This window comes from Typopeltis vanoorti, chromosome 8 (genome assembly GCF_054136105.1).
Source record: "Typopeltis vanoorti isolate ZY-2024b chromosome 8, IOZ_Tvanoo_1.0, whole genome shotgun sequence".
Lineage (NCBI taxonomy): Eukaryota > Metazoa > Arthropoda > Arachnida > Uropygi > Thelyphonidae > Typopeltis > Typopeltis vanoorti.
This window is the reverse complement of record NC_143556.1, coordinates 89,161,238-89,179,506: the sequence shown is the minus strand read 5'-3', so window position 1 is coordinate 89,179,506 and position 18,269 is coordinate 89,161,238. Positions and strand designations below refer to the sequence as shown.

General features: G+C 38.0%; 1 protein-coding gene across 1 annotated transcript in view; it reads right to left on the bottom strand.

Annotated features, from left to right (window-relative positions):
• LOC150104182 (sodium channel and clathrin linker 1-like) overlaps positions 1-15,310 on the bottom strand; it is a 222,682-nt gene extending 207,372 nt beyond the window's left edge. Inside the window, exons 1-2 of the mRNA XM_090396804.1 lie at positions 15,108-15,310; positions 6,452-6,526 (exon numbers count right to left, since the gene is read on the bottom strand). Coding sequence (XP_090252930.1) covers positions 6,452-6,504 — 53 coding nt within the window. The 5' untranslated portion in view covers positions 6,505-6,526; positions 15,108-15,310. The remainder of the gene's footprint in view (positions 1-6,451; positions 6,527-15,107) is intronic.
• Between the last annotated feature and the right edge of the window lie 2,959 nt (positions 15,311-18,269).

The following is an 18,269-nucleotide window of genomic DNA, read 5'->3' as shown; positions in this document are numbered from 1 at the left end:
AAATAATATTTGCTTTGTCCTTGCTTAAGATTCTTACAAACTCACATTCAATGAATAGTTTAACTGGCACAGTCGTAAATCAAATAAATTTGTTAAATTACAGAATGTGAGTGATAGCAAGAAAGCCAGAGCATAAAGTAAGAGTACATAGAAATAATGGAAAGGCACAGATAAGAGAAAGCAGACAATAACATATTATTGGTTTAAGCCAATAATATGATTGGAAGGCAGATTCAAGTAAAGTTATCTGGGCAAACACTTCAAAATAGGGACATGAACAACGAAACTTATATATGATATAATCCCACAGAAGGTTCTTCCAAGAAAGAAGGAGAAGAATTTTTTGTCATTAGAACAGGCAGCTGACAAAGAAAATGGAAAAAAGTGGTCCTTGAGTTTTTTGTTGAGAGCTGACTGTTACACTATTTCATCAAGTTTTAGTAATTTGAACAATATTTTCCTTGGCTGGAGATTAAAAAAAAAAATTTAAAAAAATAGAGATCCTTGTTATATCTTCATGATTTCTTGACTATTTTTCTAGAGATTCTGGTCTTCTCTATCTATATGGTCCAAACCCAGATTGTTCTTCTGGGTTTGGATCAATGTCATCTATTTTTCTTAGCTTTTTCTCAAATATGATTTTATAAGTTTTTCCAGGAATATCTCAAGCTTTCTCTATATTTATCCTTCAGTTTCATTTCCTTTTTTTCATTTTATTTATTTTTAATAAATTGATAGTGTGACAGGTTTATTCTAATTATCTGTGATTCTACCTTCTGACTAAGCCTTCTCAAAATTATATAACATATCTTCTATAAACATTAAAACTTCCAACTTAAAGTTGGGGAAGAATATCCTATTTCACAGTTTTACAAAATATATTTTCCATGAATACTCTATAACAAAGGATGCTCATTCAGTCCATCACAAGTGACTATTAATCCCCAAAACATTAAGTTGATAGTTATATGCTAATTTGCAAATTTATGTGACTTGGCAAGGTTTCTGAATTATGTAAAGAAATAAAGAAAAAAATCTTAGCTCACTCTTAGTACAAATATATTATAAATTTACAACTCTTTGTGAGTAGGAATCCCATAAAAAAAGTGTGTGTGCATGCATGTGTGTGTGTTTCTTTTTATTGTAGAGAGAGAGAGAGCCATATCTTCTAAACAATGTTCTATCATCACTCCAAGATCCTCCATCTCATCCACTTCCTGAAGTACAGCTTTGCTCATAAAGAAACAAATCACTGCAAGCAGATGTCATCAATTTGTAGATTAAATAGAACATGTTGATATGTGGCAGGTAAAACTGCAGTGATATGGCCAAACCCCATATTAATACATTCTCTCTCTCTCTCTCTCTGAAATAACAAAAAAAGAATGTGTGTGTGTGTGTGTAGAGAGAGAGAGAAATATATTTAATATTATATAAAAATGATATTAATAACTGCAAGGTGTTATACTTTTGGTTATAGAGATATAATACTATGTACTGTATTGGTGGTCCCAAGCCTGGATAAAATTAGATGGGGGGGAAGCAATGTGAACTACCCTGTAAAAATATCTCACCAAGAACACTTTGTGGGCAATGCCCACAAAGTCATTCTAGGATCAGAAACATCTGAAAGGGAACAACCACCACCGCCACTGTATTGGTGAAGCTGTACTTCAGGAAGTGGATGAGATGGAGGATCTTGGAGTGATGATAGACAGTAAACTGAAGTTCCAAGGATACACTGTTAGTGTTGCAAAGACTGCAGCTCATATTGTTGCTATGATAAAAAGTACATCAACATGTAGGGATAAGGAGGTGTGCCTCAATATAAGGCACTGGTCCAACTGCACATGGATTATTGTGCTTAATTTTGGTTGCCTAGTTTTCATTGTGATGTGGAAACACTAGAGGGGATCCAAAGACGAATAACCAAAGTGATATCAGGACTCTGGAGTGTTTGTAATGCACAGCATTTGAGGGAATGTGGATTACAGAGTTTGGTGGATAGGGAAAAGGTAGAGATATGATCGAGACCTTCAAGTTAGTTAAAGATTCTACCACATTAATACAGAAGGAATTATAAAAAGAGTGGATGTTAAGATGGGAACCAGAGGCCATTCCTGGAAGTTGTAAAAAGATGTGGTGAAGAATGGTGTGAGAAGTAGATTTTTTATGTGGAGAGTTGTTGGTGAGTGAATTGTGAAATGAGAGAACGCCAAGTGGAATGATCTTCATGATTTCTCTGCTTCAATCCTTGAGCTGAAATATTTATTTCCCATTCCATCTTTACTGCTAATGAAGCAGTGAAGCTTCATTAGCAGTGAAATTAGCAGAATGAAACTAACAGTCATTAGCAATGAAGAGGGAAAGTTTGATGAAAGCTAGTTGCATTATGCTAGAGATTGCTAATTCTATTAAGTCAAGAATCAAGCATAACATGACTAGTATCAAAATTTCCATCTTCGGTGCTAATGACTGTAACTTTCTGCCCAACACTATGCCATCTGTTTGGTTTTTTTTCACTGAAGATTCTAGTGAAAGTTTTCCTGCTGTTTCCTTTGACATTTTTTTTACCAGAAAGGAATCAGAAAATCCTCTCCAATCTGGAATACAAAAAATTTTTCTGGCCCTGATTGGCATCTCTCTCTCTCTCTCTCTCTCTCTCTCCAAATGTTTCTAAAGTTTTGTACTCCAGAATTGTACTCCACAGACTCTGTTTTGTGTTGCTGTTTTTTTTACCTTCATAATTCACTGGTATTTACCTTGTAGCTTGAAAAGCAGCTGATATTCCCAATTTTCAAGTGCTATGATTTTGCTCTCTTCAGGGACACTGCATGAATGTGGCTTAGAACTGACTGAGCACTTATCCTATTTACTATTTTTTTAAATTTCGTATCCAAACACAAGTAGTACAGTAGTAAGTAAGTGGTACAACATGATTTATACCAAATTAGGATACATTACAATGAGATCAGTTTAGATTTGGTAGGTAAATTATACAAGGAATAATAATTAAATATGAAAAAAAGGAAACTATACATTTATATCCAATAAACATGGTCAGATGTTCCTCCAGTATCTTGCACAATCAACTGCTCTTTCTGTGCAGGATATAAGGTCCTCTTTTGTGCAAGGTGATGGAAGAAAGGGGCAAGCAAGAAGGTGTTCCATGAACTGGGTTGTCCCACACTCACAATTGTCTGGGCCAGTGAGGTAGCTCCATTTGATGAGGTTTTGTTTGCAGCGTCCTGTCGTTCGCAGTCTGTTGAGGCTTTTCCAACTATTCCAGTCCAAGTGGGCATCACGTGGAAGATGTTTGGAATACCAGTATTATTTTCAGGATATAGTGCAAGCCATTGTTGAAGTCTTGTCTCTGGGAGTTTTTTAGGTGGTTCAACATTTGCCAGGAAGCTATGTCGGGATCTTAGTCTTTGGGGTACTGTGGTCTGGCCGAATAGTGGGTGGCATTCATCGTTCATTTGTCTGCTTCTTTCATCAGCTGAGAATGCAGATCTTCGAATTGATGGAGGTGCAATACCAGCCAAAGTATACAGGTCTTTTAGTGGTGTTGGTTTCAGGCATCCTGTAATTAAGCGGCAGCTTTCATTCAATGTTGGATCAAGTTTTTCAGCATGGCAGGATCTGGACCATGCTGGGCAGGCGTATTCAGCAGAAGAATAGCAAAGGGCCAAGGCAGAAGATCTCGATGTGTTAGGGTCTGCACCCCATTTGAAGGAGGTAAGCTTTCATAATATATTGTTTCTTGCATTCACTTTTGCCTTTGTTTTTTTCTATGTGGGTTTTATATGAGAGGGGGCGATCGAGAGTCACACCGAGGTAGATTGGGTTCCAGGAATGTTCTATTTTAGAGCCTTCCCAAGAAATCTGTAGCTTCTTGTTGGCTTCCTTATTGTTAAGGTGGAAAAGGCCAGTCTGGGTTTTCAAGGGGTTTGGTTTTAGTTGATTGCTGGTATAGTATGTGGTTAGACTATTTAAGGCAAGTGCTAGAGTAGTTTCAATGGACTTGAAATTTTTTGATTGAGTAGCTATGGCAAGGTCATCACCATAGATAAAATTTCTAGTTCCCGGAAAGATGGGGAGATCATTGACATAGATGTTGAAAAGTAATGGTGATAACACAGTTCCCTGGGGGAGGCCATTTTTTTGGAGGTGCTAGTGGCTCTTCCTACCCCTCCAGGTTCACATAAAAGTGTCTGTTTTCCAAAGAGTGATTGGATCAGGACGACAAGGCAATAGTCTCTAGTTATTCTGTATATTTTATTTCTAAGTGTGAGATGGTTTATGGTATCGTATGCTGCAGTTAGGTCTACAAAGACTGTTCCTGCAGCTAGTTTTTGCTCATAACCATTTTCTATATATATTGAGTGAGGTTAAGAATTTGTGATGTGCAGGATTTGCCTGGTCTAAAGCCAGCCTGCTCAGTAATAAGATGGGGTTCGATTATGAGGTTGTAGCCTATTCAAAATTAATCGTTCATAGAGTTTAAAGAGGTTGCTAAGTAGTGATATAGGTCTGTAATTTTTTGCTTCTGTTGGAGTTTTCCCTGGTTTCAGAAAGGCCACCACTTTGGCATGCCTCCAGATAGTTGGTATCCTTAGGGTTTTGAGGCAAGTGTTGTATAGGTTTAATAACCACTCTTTAGTCCTGTTTCCAAAATGTTTAATCTGTTCATTACAGGCATCATCAAGGCCTGCAGATTTTCTAGGTTTTAATAGGTTTATGGCAGCGTTGAGTTCAGTGATGGTGAAATCTGAGTTAATCATATTTTGTTCCTCACTTGGGGTTCTAAGTATCTTCTTTTTTGTGTGCTTTTTAGGGAATTTTCCATTCAGCAGCAGCTGGTGAGGAATTTGATTAGCTGTTAACCTGTGGATGCTCATATGGCTTAGTTAATTCTGTTGATAAAGTTCCATGCCTTTCTGCTACTATGGGTCATATCAAGGGCTTCTATTTCTTTTTTCCACGAGGAATGCCTTTCCTCTGCCATCTTGGAGCATAATTTTTCTCCTGCTTGGATAGTCTCTTCTGCGAAGGGGATTGGTGTTGTAACGTAAGTAATCAGCATACTAGGCTTGTATGTCACTGGAAAGGCTTGGAATGTAGTTTGTGCGGTATCCTCGGGGGATGTGTTTGGTGGAGATTTTCCTCAGTACTTTTATGAATTCAGGATACTCTTTAGGGTTTGGAGGGACTTGTTCTATGGAGCGGTTGAGATCTTCCATGAAACCTTTCCAATTAGCTTTTTGGAAATTAAATCGTCGTCTGCAAGGGACTGTGTTAGGCATAATTGCTGGGTTTAATTGAAGCATTATAAGTCTATGTTGAGTATATGGAATCAGATTTAAGACCTTTTTAACACAAATGTTGGATATTTTTGAGCTAACAATGAGGTTAGGGTTATAGCCTCGCTTCCATCTGCCACTGTTGAAAGAAGCAGGGAGTTTTGGATTATGTATCAGGTTTAGAGAAAGGTTTTCAGCCCATTTTTCAACAAGTTCTCCATCTTCGTTGGACTTTGTGCAACCCCAGTTCACACTATGGCTGTTAAAGTCACCTAATACAACATTAGTCATGTATGCATTATTATTGAGGAGGATGTCAGGGAAGGAAAAAGCTTCTTCTGGTGGTTTATAGACTGAGGTGATTGAGATCTTTTTAAATGTGATTGTAATAATCTCAACGTTTCTGTTGAGTCAATGGATGATGGGATCAAGTTCTCTTTTGTAAATATTGCACTGCCATATTTATCGTGGAGTATTTCTTTGATGAGTTTCATGTCATGGATGTAAGGTCTTGCAGCACCTTCTCCTCTGTGAGTTTCTTGCAGGCAGAGCACATCACAGTCATTTATCTCTGCAAATATTTGCAATGAGATCTTGCTTGACACTGGAGAAACCTTTAATATTAAATGATATTATTTTTAGGCCTGGGGCCAGGCCTAAAAATAATATCATTCTATACTAATAATAATAGTTCGATCACTTGCGTTTCGTTGATAGCAGCTTTAGCTTCCCCTAATGGGTACTAACAGGGTGCAGGAACGAGAACCTAGCTGCTGCGCACCCTATTTACTAGATATATACATATGAAAATAAGTATGTTTGACTATTATCTTAACGTGAAAAATAACTGTCTAGCGTTTACGATACAACAGATATTGATGTTATTGCTGCTATTGAGGACTTATATAAGATGAAACCATCTTCACCAATGGATCAAGGTAATGAATGCCAAAATAACAAGTTAAAAATAATAGGTACCTTTTCTTCCCTTTTCCTTCCTCTTCCAAGAATAAACCTACTCAACTTTGGCAACAAAATTTTCCTCACCAAAGAATTTATGCATGTGATTAAATTTTAAAATCACTGCTCTTTAAACATTAACGATATAAATATACATTATAAAATTAAGATAACTATTACATACATACTTTGGTGGTGGAAGTTCAGTGGCACTTTCTCCATCAGGATCTTTCTGTTCCATTCTTAAAAAACAGGTCACGTGACTGTTGAAAACAAGTACAAATATTTTACCATGTTAATGTTTAGTATCATGCTAATAGTAAAATACACAAAAGAATTAGTTAACGACATAATGAAGGCATTTTGCTTAAACAATAGATGATTAACAGCTTGAATAGTAATTAAATGAATGGATCTTAAACTATTTTAGAGCATGTGTTAATGTTATAATTATTATGCTGTGGTCAACCACAGGAGCAGTGGAGCAAAGTTGACTAACACATAACTGGGTGAAAAAAAAAACTCAAGCCTTGACAAAATAGCTAAAAAAAACAAAAAAAAAACAAGAACAATAACAGAATTAATGAAAAAATATTATTAACCACTTTACTGGCCATTAAAGATCAAAAATACGCACCCTCAAAAGCTTCGTATCCATCATAAATTTCAATAAACAATTTTAATATGCACTTTGCATTCATGGAAATGCGAAGTGCATATATTACTGGCCAGGTTAATCATATATTAACTTGGCCGGTAGTGTGGTTAATATATGATGATCAATGAGCTACAGTCCCATTAAAAGGATGCTGGAATTACAGTTCTGGATATTAATATGGAAGACCAGAAAATTGATAAGCATGAAAACCATTTCAAATGGCATCTACAGAGGCTTGCAAACTTACAACATGATGCTACAGACTCATTGAAGTGAGTCTGAAAAGCACATGTATAGAGCCTCCTAGGGAATGGTTGCAATTACAGTAAAAGAAAGGTTATTACATTATATTCGTCAACTGTTCTCAAGGAAGAAAACCCCTGCCACCTCAATATAAAATTAGTCAAATTTCCTTTATAAATGACTTTAGAAATCCCTTATAAAAGTGCCTAAAATTCTAGATATGATTCAGATCTCAAACTCAGGTTTTTCCAGATGAAGGGTTGGTATGATATCCTTTTGGCAAGACATGAAGGTTTCAGTGAGCAGTGTCCACTAAACTGTTTGGGATATATATATATATATATATATATATATATATATATATAGGGGAGCCAAGAGCCCTGTTATATAAATTACAGTTGCAATATCTGATTATAAATTCAGGACTCAACAGTCATCATCAATAAACGTGTGGACAGACTTATGTGTTCGTCGAACATGTTGTTTATTATTTTAACAGTATAATAGAACACAGAAACTAAGTAAATAATTAATTTATTAACTTAATGCTGATATTTCGCTGGTGTTATAACCAGCATCTTCAGAGCACAAAAATGCTGTTTGTCACAATACGTGAGACTATAACAACATGGTGTGCTTAAACAAAATTGTAGCAGCAACACAGAGACTAGAGTCCTGATTTTGGCGCCCTCTATCTGAAAAAAAAAAAAGGAGGACTATCATATATTACTAGAGTCCTAGAAAAGTGCTAGTTTTTTCTTAATATGACTGTCTCCCAGATCTTTGGCAAGTTAATACAGCCATATCTGTTGAGATTTGGAGTGTGTGTTTTAGGGCTTCTGTCGCCTCTAAGAACAATCTCTCTGATTTATACGGGTTTCTGTGTAGTACTTTTGTGTTTTTCCAGTTGATCCTGTGTGCAGGGGTATCCAGAGCATGGTCTGCTAGGCCCGACTTCCCATAATGATAATTCCGGACGTATCTTTTATGTTCGCTGATGCGAATGTTCACAGTTCTTCCTGTTTGACCGTAGTAGGCTTGATTACATGAGCAGGGTACTTGGTAGACTCCTGGATGTGATAAAGGAGGAATGCTGTCCTTGGGTGAGCGGATGAGGGTAGCTAATTTGCTACATGGTCTGAATGTAGTGCGTAGTTTATGTTTATTGAGAATTCTTGAGATCTTTTCGGATGTGCCTTTAATGTAAGGGATGGTGACTGTTTTGTTGTAGTTCTCTGTGGTGGATGGTGGGAGGGGTTTCTTAAGAGTGTTTAGTATTTTGTTTATTTTATGTGGATTGTAGCCGTTGGCCAAGGTGTGGCGTAAGTGAGTCAGTTCAGCAGTAAGAGCCTTGTCATTGGAACAGATTGCTCTCGCTCTATGGGTTAGCGTTTTTAATATGCCATATTGTTGAGAAGGATGATGGTGTGATTGTTTGTGTAAGTATCTACCTGTATGTGTGGGTTTTCTAAAAACTGAAAATGATAAGGAACCATCTGGAAGACGTGTGATAAGTGTATCCAGGAAGGGCAGGCAGTTGTTGGCTTCCGGTTCCATAGTAAAGTGGATTTTTGGATATTTCACATGGAAAGGGAAAATATACAAACAAATAGATGGAACAGCCATGGGCTCCCCCCTTTCCCCCCCAGCCAACTTTTACATAGAACACCTGGAAAAACAAGCAATCAATATAGCCACTCTCAAACCAACACTTTGGCTACGCTATGTTGACGATGTGCTTGCTATTTGGCCACATGGCCCAGAGACATTGAAAACATTCTTAGCACATTTAAATAGCCAACAACTGTCTGCCCTTCCTGGATACACTTATCACACGTCTTCCAGATGGTTCCTTATCATTTTCAGTTTTTAGAAAACCCACACATACAGGTAGATACTTACACAAACAATCACACCATCATCCTTCTCAACAATATGCCATATTGTTGAGAAGGATATAATATGGTTCTGCAAAAGGATGGAAATGGTAATGACAATGGCACCAGACTATGGCTTCAGGCAACTGGAACATCTTCTCTCTGACAGGGAAGGAGAAGGAACTGGTCGAGGAAGCCAAGTGCTACCAACTAGATTTAGTCATGCTTTCTTCGACCAAGAGGGGAGGCTCTGGAACTGTCGACCTGGATGAGGGGTGGAAGCTCTACTACTCTGGTATGAGTCTGACAATGTCTGCTCAGGTAGGTCTGGGGATACTCACAAGCCCCCGGTGGTCAAACTGTGTTGCTCAGTGGATCCCATTGGGGGACGGGTGTGTGTGTGTGTGTGTGTTAAGGCTCCAGATGAAAAACCATTCTTGGCTGTGATGCAAGCCTATGCACCTAATCTGGAGTCAGAATACTCTGCCTTCCTAGAGGAAGTGGATGTTGCTTTTGACAGGATGGCAGACATGGAATCGGTCCTGCTAATAGGTGACACCAATGCACGTTGGAACAGATGACCAGACATGGAGAGGTGTGGTTGGGGGGAATGGAGACCCTGACCTTAACACAAATGGGTTGAAATTATTGGACTTCTGCTGTACTAACAGCTTGTCCATAATGAATACCTTCTTTCAGTACCAAGAAGTCCATAAGTATACCTGGTACAGTGATGCACTTGGACAAAGGTCTCTGACTGACTTCTTTATAGTCTCAGTAGACCTATTTTCCTCAGTGCTGGACATTCGTGTGAGGAGAGGGGCAGAACTGTCAACTGACCACCACCTCGTTGTCTGCACTCTACGGCTTCGAAAACCAGATGCTACCATCAACGCTGGTAGGCCTAAGCAGCTATACCGTGTGAAATAGGAGGCACTGGAAAATGAGGGCTGTGAGGAAGAATTTTGCAGATGACATTTCCTCCAGGTTCTAAGAGATTCCCAAGAATACTGCAGATGTTGAGGAGGAGTGGGAGCTGTTCAGAACTGCTGTCACTGCCTCTGCACTCTCATGCTGTGGCAGAAAGCAGCTCAGCGTGGCGATGGGCAGTGAGAAGATGACACCTTGGCGAAACCAAGAGGTCCAAAAAGCTGTCCGGGCAAAAAAAGGAGGCCTACCTAACATGGCCAGGGTCAGGTCACCCAAGATGCATTTCTGGTATACTGAGGCACGAAAAGCTGTTGCTGAGGCAGTAAAGCAGAAGGCTTGGGATTCCTTTGGAGAAAGATTAGACTCATCCTATGCAAATGCAAACAAAGTATTCTGGCAGACCATCCACCGCCTTCGAGGGAGGAAATTGTGCACAGCAAGGGCAATTAAGATCTCTGATGGTGCACTTTTAACAACCGAGAAGGATATCCTCCGCAGATGGAGGAATACTTTGAGAGCCTTCTTAACCCAGGTGGCCCAGCAGTTATGGACATCCAAGAGGTGCAGATCAGGGCGATGACTAGTCTCACAGCAGAAGAGATCCATTTAGCAATAAAATTGCTAAAATTGGACAAGGCTGCTGGCGATGATGAAATTTGGCCCGAAATGCTAAAAGCCTTAAATCGAGACGGGGGTTCTCTGGCTGACTCGAGTGTGTCAGGCTGCTTGGATATCTGGGCGAGCACCAAAGCAATGGCAGACAGGCATAATAATACCAGACTTCAAGAAGAGAAACCAGAGAGATTGCAGCAACTATTGTGGAAACTCTCTCTGCTCAGCCTGCCTGGGGAAGTATATGCTAGATGCTTGAAAAGAAGGTGCAGGAGCATAGTTGAGTCAAAGTTCCAGGAAGGACAATGTGGCTTTCGTCCTGATAGAAGCACAACTGACCAAATCTTCACTTTAAGGCAAGTTTTTGAGAAATCTTGGGAATATGCCAAGAATGTCTATACATATTTTGTGGACTTGGAGAAGGCATATGACTGGGTTCCTTGGGATAAGCTTTGGCAAGGTAGTACAGGAGTATGAAGTGGATGGCCAACTATTAGCTGCCATCAAGTCCCTGTATGAATGCCGGGAGTTTAGTGTCATGGTAAACAGCACAAAGTCTGAACCTTTCACAGTCTCCGTTGGCCTCCGCCAAGGGTGTGTTCTGTCACCCCTCCTTTTCATAATATTTATGGACTGGATTGATAGGCACAGCCGAGACAGTGAGTGTGTCAGAATTGGAAGATGTAGCATTGGACGTCTACTTTTTGCAGATGACCTAGTTCTGCTTAGCTCTTCCACAGATGACCTCCAGTGGACCATGGATAGGTTTGTAGCTGTTTGCGCAGAAGCCAAAATGAAGATCAGTGTGGCCAAAACTGAAACATTTGTGGTCTCAAGACAAACATCCCAGTGTCTACATGTGAGTGGAGTCCCACTGAGGCAGGTGAAGAAGTTTAAATACTTTGAGTCCGTATTCACGAGTGATGGAAAGTGGGACATAGAGGTAGATACTCGGACTGGCTCAGCAAGTGCAATATTGCTGGTGCTTGGCTGTTCAGTAGTATTGAAGTGGGAGTTAAGCCAGAAGGCAAACCTGGCTGTCTTCAATGCAGTCTATGTCCCCATCCTTACCTTTGGTCATGAGAGTTGGGTAATGACCGAAAGAATGCGGACATGAATCTAAGCGGTTGAAATGAGGTTCCTTCGAGGGGCAAGACTCGACAGAGTCAGAAGCTCTGCAATTCGGGAACCCTCAATACTCAACCGCTGCTTCTCCATGTTGAGAGATCACAGTGGGCATCTGGTCAGAATGACACGAGAGGCTCCCCTAGCAAGTAATATTTTCCAAGCCAGAGGGTGAGAGGCCACGTGAAGGCCAAGAACTCACTGGATAGATTATATTCAAAACCTTGGGTGGACACGTTTAGGAGTCCCACCAGAACACCTGAGCTTGGTGGCGAAGGATTGTGACTATTGGAAGTTCCTCTTGCAGCTGCTGCCCCTACAACCCAGTTGGGAAAGGTGGGCCTTGATAAAAATGAATGAATGAATTATTATTATTACATGACACCTCCAAGGAATCCTTGAACTCGTTGTGGGCACTGCACTACACTAACTCACCGTCTCTCCTACTTAATCCTCCTACTACACACTACTATCATCAACACACAACACTATCTAACTGACCACTTCCACCAATAGTATTTTTGGTCTGTAAATTATGTGTCCAGTTAGCGATTTGCCTGTATGTGAAATGAAAAACTCAAGTTTCCAGGAGAAAAAAACCTTGCTATCTCCATATGAGACGAGTTAACTCACCTTCAGAAAAGTCCATATAAAGATTCCACTTGTCATAATGAGAATCGAACTCAGGTCTTTTCCAAACAAAAAGTGCGACATATCATTGTTCTTCCAGTTGTGTTATGAAGGCACTTAGTTAAAGTTTTATTTATTTATTTATTTATTTACTTTTTGGAAAACCAATACCGTTACCATCCACTGTAGGTGGATGATACTGCCATTGCTTTTCCAAATTAATAGAATGAAATTTATAAAGAAATGCAAGTTAATAATAAATATAAGGCTCATAATCATTTCTGCAAAAATGTTAATACATACATACACATATGCACAAGGGTTGACTTAGAAAGTTCGGCACTGCACATATACAAATCCCAAATCTTTCCACCACACAATTCTCCTGAACCAGAGAGGTCCCTTGAGCTAGTGTATTTATTAAATTTAAAGTGGGAGTATGTGAAGGAAAACTCCTAATGATGTTATATGGTTTTGGTTAGCATAATGTGCAGAAATGGTAATTATTTCCTTTTTCTCAAATCTGTAGTAAACTAAGTTTTATCTTGGGATGTTGCCAATTTAGAGAAAATAAACATATTTTAGGTCCTCCAAACCATGTAATAACATCATAGTTAGTTTTAATGGTTAAAATTTTATGGCAATCACTTCATGTTTCTGCACATATAAATGAACCAATGGCAGTGATAATGGTAATCACATGGCTAACCTACACTTTAGGTTATGAATTTATCTTTCCATTAAAATCCAAGTTGAGGCGATGTCGGTACAGTTTTCTCATGTCTAGTGAAATATCACTATCGGTTATGGATAATGCATATTTATATGAATACTTTGCTTAACTTAACTGAAGTTACAATTGGCTTGCTATTACCGTATGAAGTTGCCAACTGAATGCTGCTTAATTTCTCCACTAGGTCTACTGAGTTTTTGACAAATGAAGGTGTACCTTCTGTACAGCTGCAAAGTTATTATTTTCCTGACCACCATGGAGTCATATGACATCATGGTAGGTTAATGCTAGACAACATAAATCTATTGTATCACTCTTTAAACTTATCCACTATTTGCACTTTTACTACCCTCTCAGGCAATGCATTCCATGCTCTATAAATTAAAGATACCAAGAAATTATATATTTGGTTTAATCCTTTATCCAAGTGTAAGGACTGGGGCAACTCGTGGTAAAGGTGGTATGACTTCACATCACTTGTCTTAGTATCCCATAATGCAAAGCACATTCTCCTTGTATAATGCTATGCATTAAGGGAAGGGTCACTACCCCAGACCAGTTTCGACCTTTATTGAGGTATCATCATTGGGAGCCAGACCCAGAGGTGACACCAAGGCTGAAGTAATGCAGAAGTCATATTTTTCATATACGAGTTGCCAAAAGGTGTCACACCCTATTATTATAATACTCTGGATTAGAGATAGCTAGCTGTTGAAAGTTTTTCCACTTTCAACAACTTTCATTTGGTTATACTATAAATTAAAGATACCAAGAAATTATATACTTGGTATCTTTAATGTCAAAAAAATCTTGTAGTTGTGTTTGAATCCTATCTAGAATGTCAAGGGGGAAAAAAAACAAAAATAATATATATATATATATATATATATATATATATATATACACACACACACACACACTAGGGAGGGCTCTTCTCCCCCCCCCCTCCCTGAGTTTCAGTCTCCAGCTTACCTGTTCCAGGTAAGCTGGAGACAAAATACGTGACATAAAAATGTTTCAAATTTCGGCTTATCTTTTTATATATATAGAGTATATATATATATAATTTAACCGTAACATATATATATATATATATATATATGTTACGGTTAAAAAAATAAATCCGGTTATTATTAATAATTACCGGTTAAAGTGAATAATTTATGAGAATTAATCACTTTAACCGGTTAAAGTGAATAATTCCTAGAGGAGTCTGGTAAATGTATTAAAAACATGTTTATAGGTTTTATATATAGGTTTTCATTCTCAATAGAAATTATAACAGCTTAGGTTAGGTTAGTTTAGTTTATAATGAAAAAAGTAAGGAAAGTACTTCTTTTGCACTCAACAAAATCAGAAATCATTATAAACTAACCTAACCTAACCTTTATCTGTTGGAAATCATTATAAACTAACCTTTATTGGTTAGGTTAGGTTAGTTTATAATGAAAAAAGTAAGGAAGTACTTCTACTTCTTTTACACTCAATGAAATCAGAAATCATTATAAACTAACCTAACCAATAAAGGTTAGGTTATAATGATTTCCAACTTAAAAGGTTAAGTTAGGTTAGTTTAGTTTATAATGATTTCCAAACCATAAGTGGCAGGGTTTGTCCTTCCAGAAGCTAGTTTCTCGATCCACAAAACAGGCAAACCGGCCAGGATACATACAATTTACATACATACATATTATACTGCCATCATAGCTTTAAATGCTTCAGAATTCCAAGTCAACTAACTTTCAGTAACCTTTTAAATTTTCCAACGTTCTCAGAATCCCTTATTTTTTTACACGAACTAGCTTTTCAGCTGAAAAATCGGGTTCTCTACACAAGTGTAAACATTCCTGTCAATTCAATGATAACACATAAACCGAGGATAGCATTGTCTAAGAATTATTATCACATACGAAAAGATCGAGATACCAATGCGAGCAAATGTAGATTTACGGGGATTTTAATGCATATTAAGTCACATCGATGGGTCATTGCTATAAGCAATATTCAGCAATACTGCCTTTATTTACGTCACTTACCTGTGCTGAGAAATTCAAAAAAATGAAAGTCCTTGTTTATTTTGGACGGCATAATTTAATTTAAATCAGCCGCCATGAATTAATCACTTACAACAACACACTTCGTTGTTTATACCCCGTTTCTTCGTTCATAAAAAACGCATGCATACTTCACTGTTCGGTTTCCTAACATTCCTATTTTAATCAAATAAAAAATGCATAACATTTCAGGAAAACATTGTGCACTAAAAATAAATTAAATTTTGGTTCTCGACAAGCTTCAGCGCTCTCTATCTCGGAAATAATGACACAAAAAAATATTAATTTCAGGGTCAATGTTTCGAGTTTCCTTCAATTGGAAATATCTTGTGCCTTTGTGTTTGTTTGTGTGTTTGGGTGCGAGAGAGAGAGAGAGTTTTCGGTTTCCATGTAGAGTTTTCAGATTTGATATCATTATGATAACTAAGGAAAAAGTAAACTACATTAAGAGGGTAAAAAAAAAAAAAAAAAAAAAAAAAAACATAGACAGACCAAATGCAAAGAACCTGTATCAATATGATAACTAAGGAAAAAGCACAATTACATTAGGAAAAAAAAAAATGTAGATCAAATGAAAGCATCCTTACCACCTTTCCCACATATTCCAGACACGCTATATATCACCATGTTTTCGATGTTGATAATAACCAGTTATCGATTTTTTAAGGCAAAGTTATTTGTGCAACTGCTGACTTTTTTTATCTAACTTTTGATGCGAAAAGTGTCACTTCAGCACTGTTTTTTATACACACTACTCTCAGTATTCATAATATTTATAACAAAGACTTCACACCTGCTAAATGGAACTCACCAGTGACACATGACTAACGAAATGAGACAGCCACCTGCTATAAATAATCTGTAGATAGCATTCCGAAGATGGTACCTACTAGCTGAAAAGTAGGTACCATCTTCGGAAAGCTATCTACAAAGACATGAAATGTGCATATCGATTCATATCATTTCATTGCAAATTCAATGAAAGATTCTGCATTTCCACCCCTTCAAGATAACTCTCACACAGCAGTTGTGCCTGCAAAACTTTGAAAGTCGACTGACATTCGCTTTAACATTCTTTGCTCGATTGGAGTTGGACGCTGCTTGGCTGTGAATGATTTTGTGGGGAGATGAGAGTCACTTTCACCTGAACGGAGCTGTGAATACCCGCAATTAGCGGAATGGGCTACGCAAAAGCGCATGTAATCCAACAGATTCCTTTACGTTCTACCAAAGTTGATTTCTGATGTAAGTTACAGTTTCATTTATCATTGGACTATTTTTCTTTGAGAACTCACCATTCGGATCCTGTGACCTGCTCAGTTACTGCCCAGAGGCATCACGATATGATAAATAATTTTGTTGTACCACAGCTACAGCAGCGCCGGTGCATGGATTCAGTCAATTTTATGCAGGAAGGGAATTCCTCCACACATCAGTCAATCCATGCAGGAAGTTTTTCGAGAACATTTCACAGAAGACAGAGTGATGAGCCATGTGTTTCCCACTGCATGGCTACCTCGTTCACCTTATCTTAACCATGCAACTTCTGGCTCCTGTGATTTTTCAATAAGAGGATTTATCGAGATCATCCTAATGTGTGCAACATCAATCTGACCAGCTGCTTTCTGCCGTTGAGCATACTGTGAAAAGAATGCAGTTTGCATTCTTTGCACAGTATACAAAGTTTGTATTCTTTACACAGTTTATCATACTGGGATGGGCAGCACATTGATCACTACAGCATGAAAATGCACAATGGAAGTGGATAGAAATATGTTATTTATACTTGAGTCGTTTTCTCCTTACATATGCAGAATAATTAGTACACCTATATTCAGTACAGCATACAGCGATCCCATCGTGGTGCATTTTGGAAGTACTTTTTTTTTTCTCTCAGATATCGCTTCCGCATGAAACACAATGCATGGCTGCAAAGTTTCGCGGCATTTGGATCATTGAGTGGCGCACCACAAGCCTTAAGCAGGAATACTTTAATTTCGATCACCATGTACTTTTAATTCGATTGAATTAAATTTAAATTTCTCTGAATAGAAATAAATAGTGTCATGTCAGTGAAACCTCAGTCAATTGCAAGAATGGAAAATGAATATATGTGGCTTCTGAGCAGTCAGTGATCTCTAAAATAGAGCATCATCTAGGCATCTCTGATGCCAAAGGTTATGTTATTGTAAGCCTGCCACTTTTCAAAATTCGAAGTTTCAGTACATTTAGCTTAAAAGAGAATGAATATTTAATATACTTTCATGAATTACCAATAAATAACTTTACGTAGGTGAAATTTCGAATTAAGATATTTAGAATTGGTACCATGAGCTAATACTCAGTTAGTCCAAACTATCAATTTCATGAGAGAGAGAGAGAGAGAGAGAGAGAGAGAGAGAGAGAGAGAGAGAGAGAGTATGATAGACAAAAAATAAAATAAATAGGTATTCAAAAATAACAAATAAAGAACTAACAAATTTTATGAGTGATAATATAGTGAGACTAACATTTACTAAATAATTGGGACATCTCTATTTGAAACTAATAATGAAGTAACCAGTAATGAGAGAAAGTTGGTTTATATTATTATTATTATTACTACGGGCAGCTCCAAGGAGTCCTTAGACTCATCGAGGGGGCCCAACATCATGTCAAGAACAACTATTCAACATTCACACAGTATCTATCATACTTCTCCTTGAACTCATTTACAGTCATGGCACCCACAACAGACTCTGGCAGCTTATTCCAATCATTTACCACTCTCCAAGTAAAAAACCTAGCTCTAACACCCTTGCTAACCACACTCTTACCAAGCTTTCATCGATGGCCCCTAGTCCTCCCGCTATCAGTCCTATTCTCAAGAATATCTTCTGAATTAATCTTATAGAAACTCTTTAGTAATTTGAATGTCTCAATCATATATGAACCCCATCAGTTGTGCATCAGGAATTAATCTTGGGGGGAGGGGGGCGGAGAGTTGAGTAGATGATTTCAGTAATAGGTCGCATCGCATACGACCTATTACTGAGCTGCTGCAATGATCGCTAATTCATAAGTAGTATAGAAATAGAAATTTTCTAGTGTTTTTTTTTTCCCTTTTTCTGTTTTTTTTTGGGGGGGAAGGGCTCCTTGGCCCCC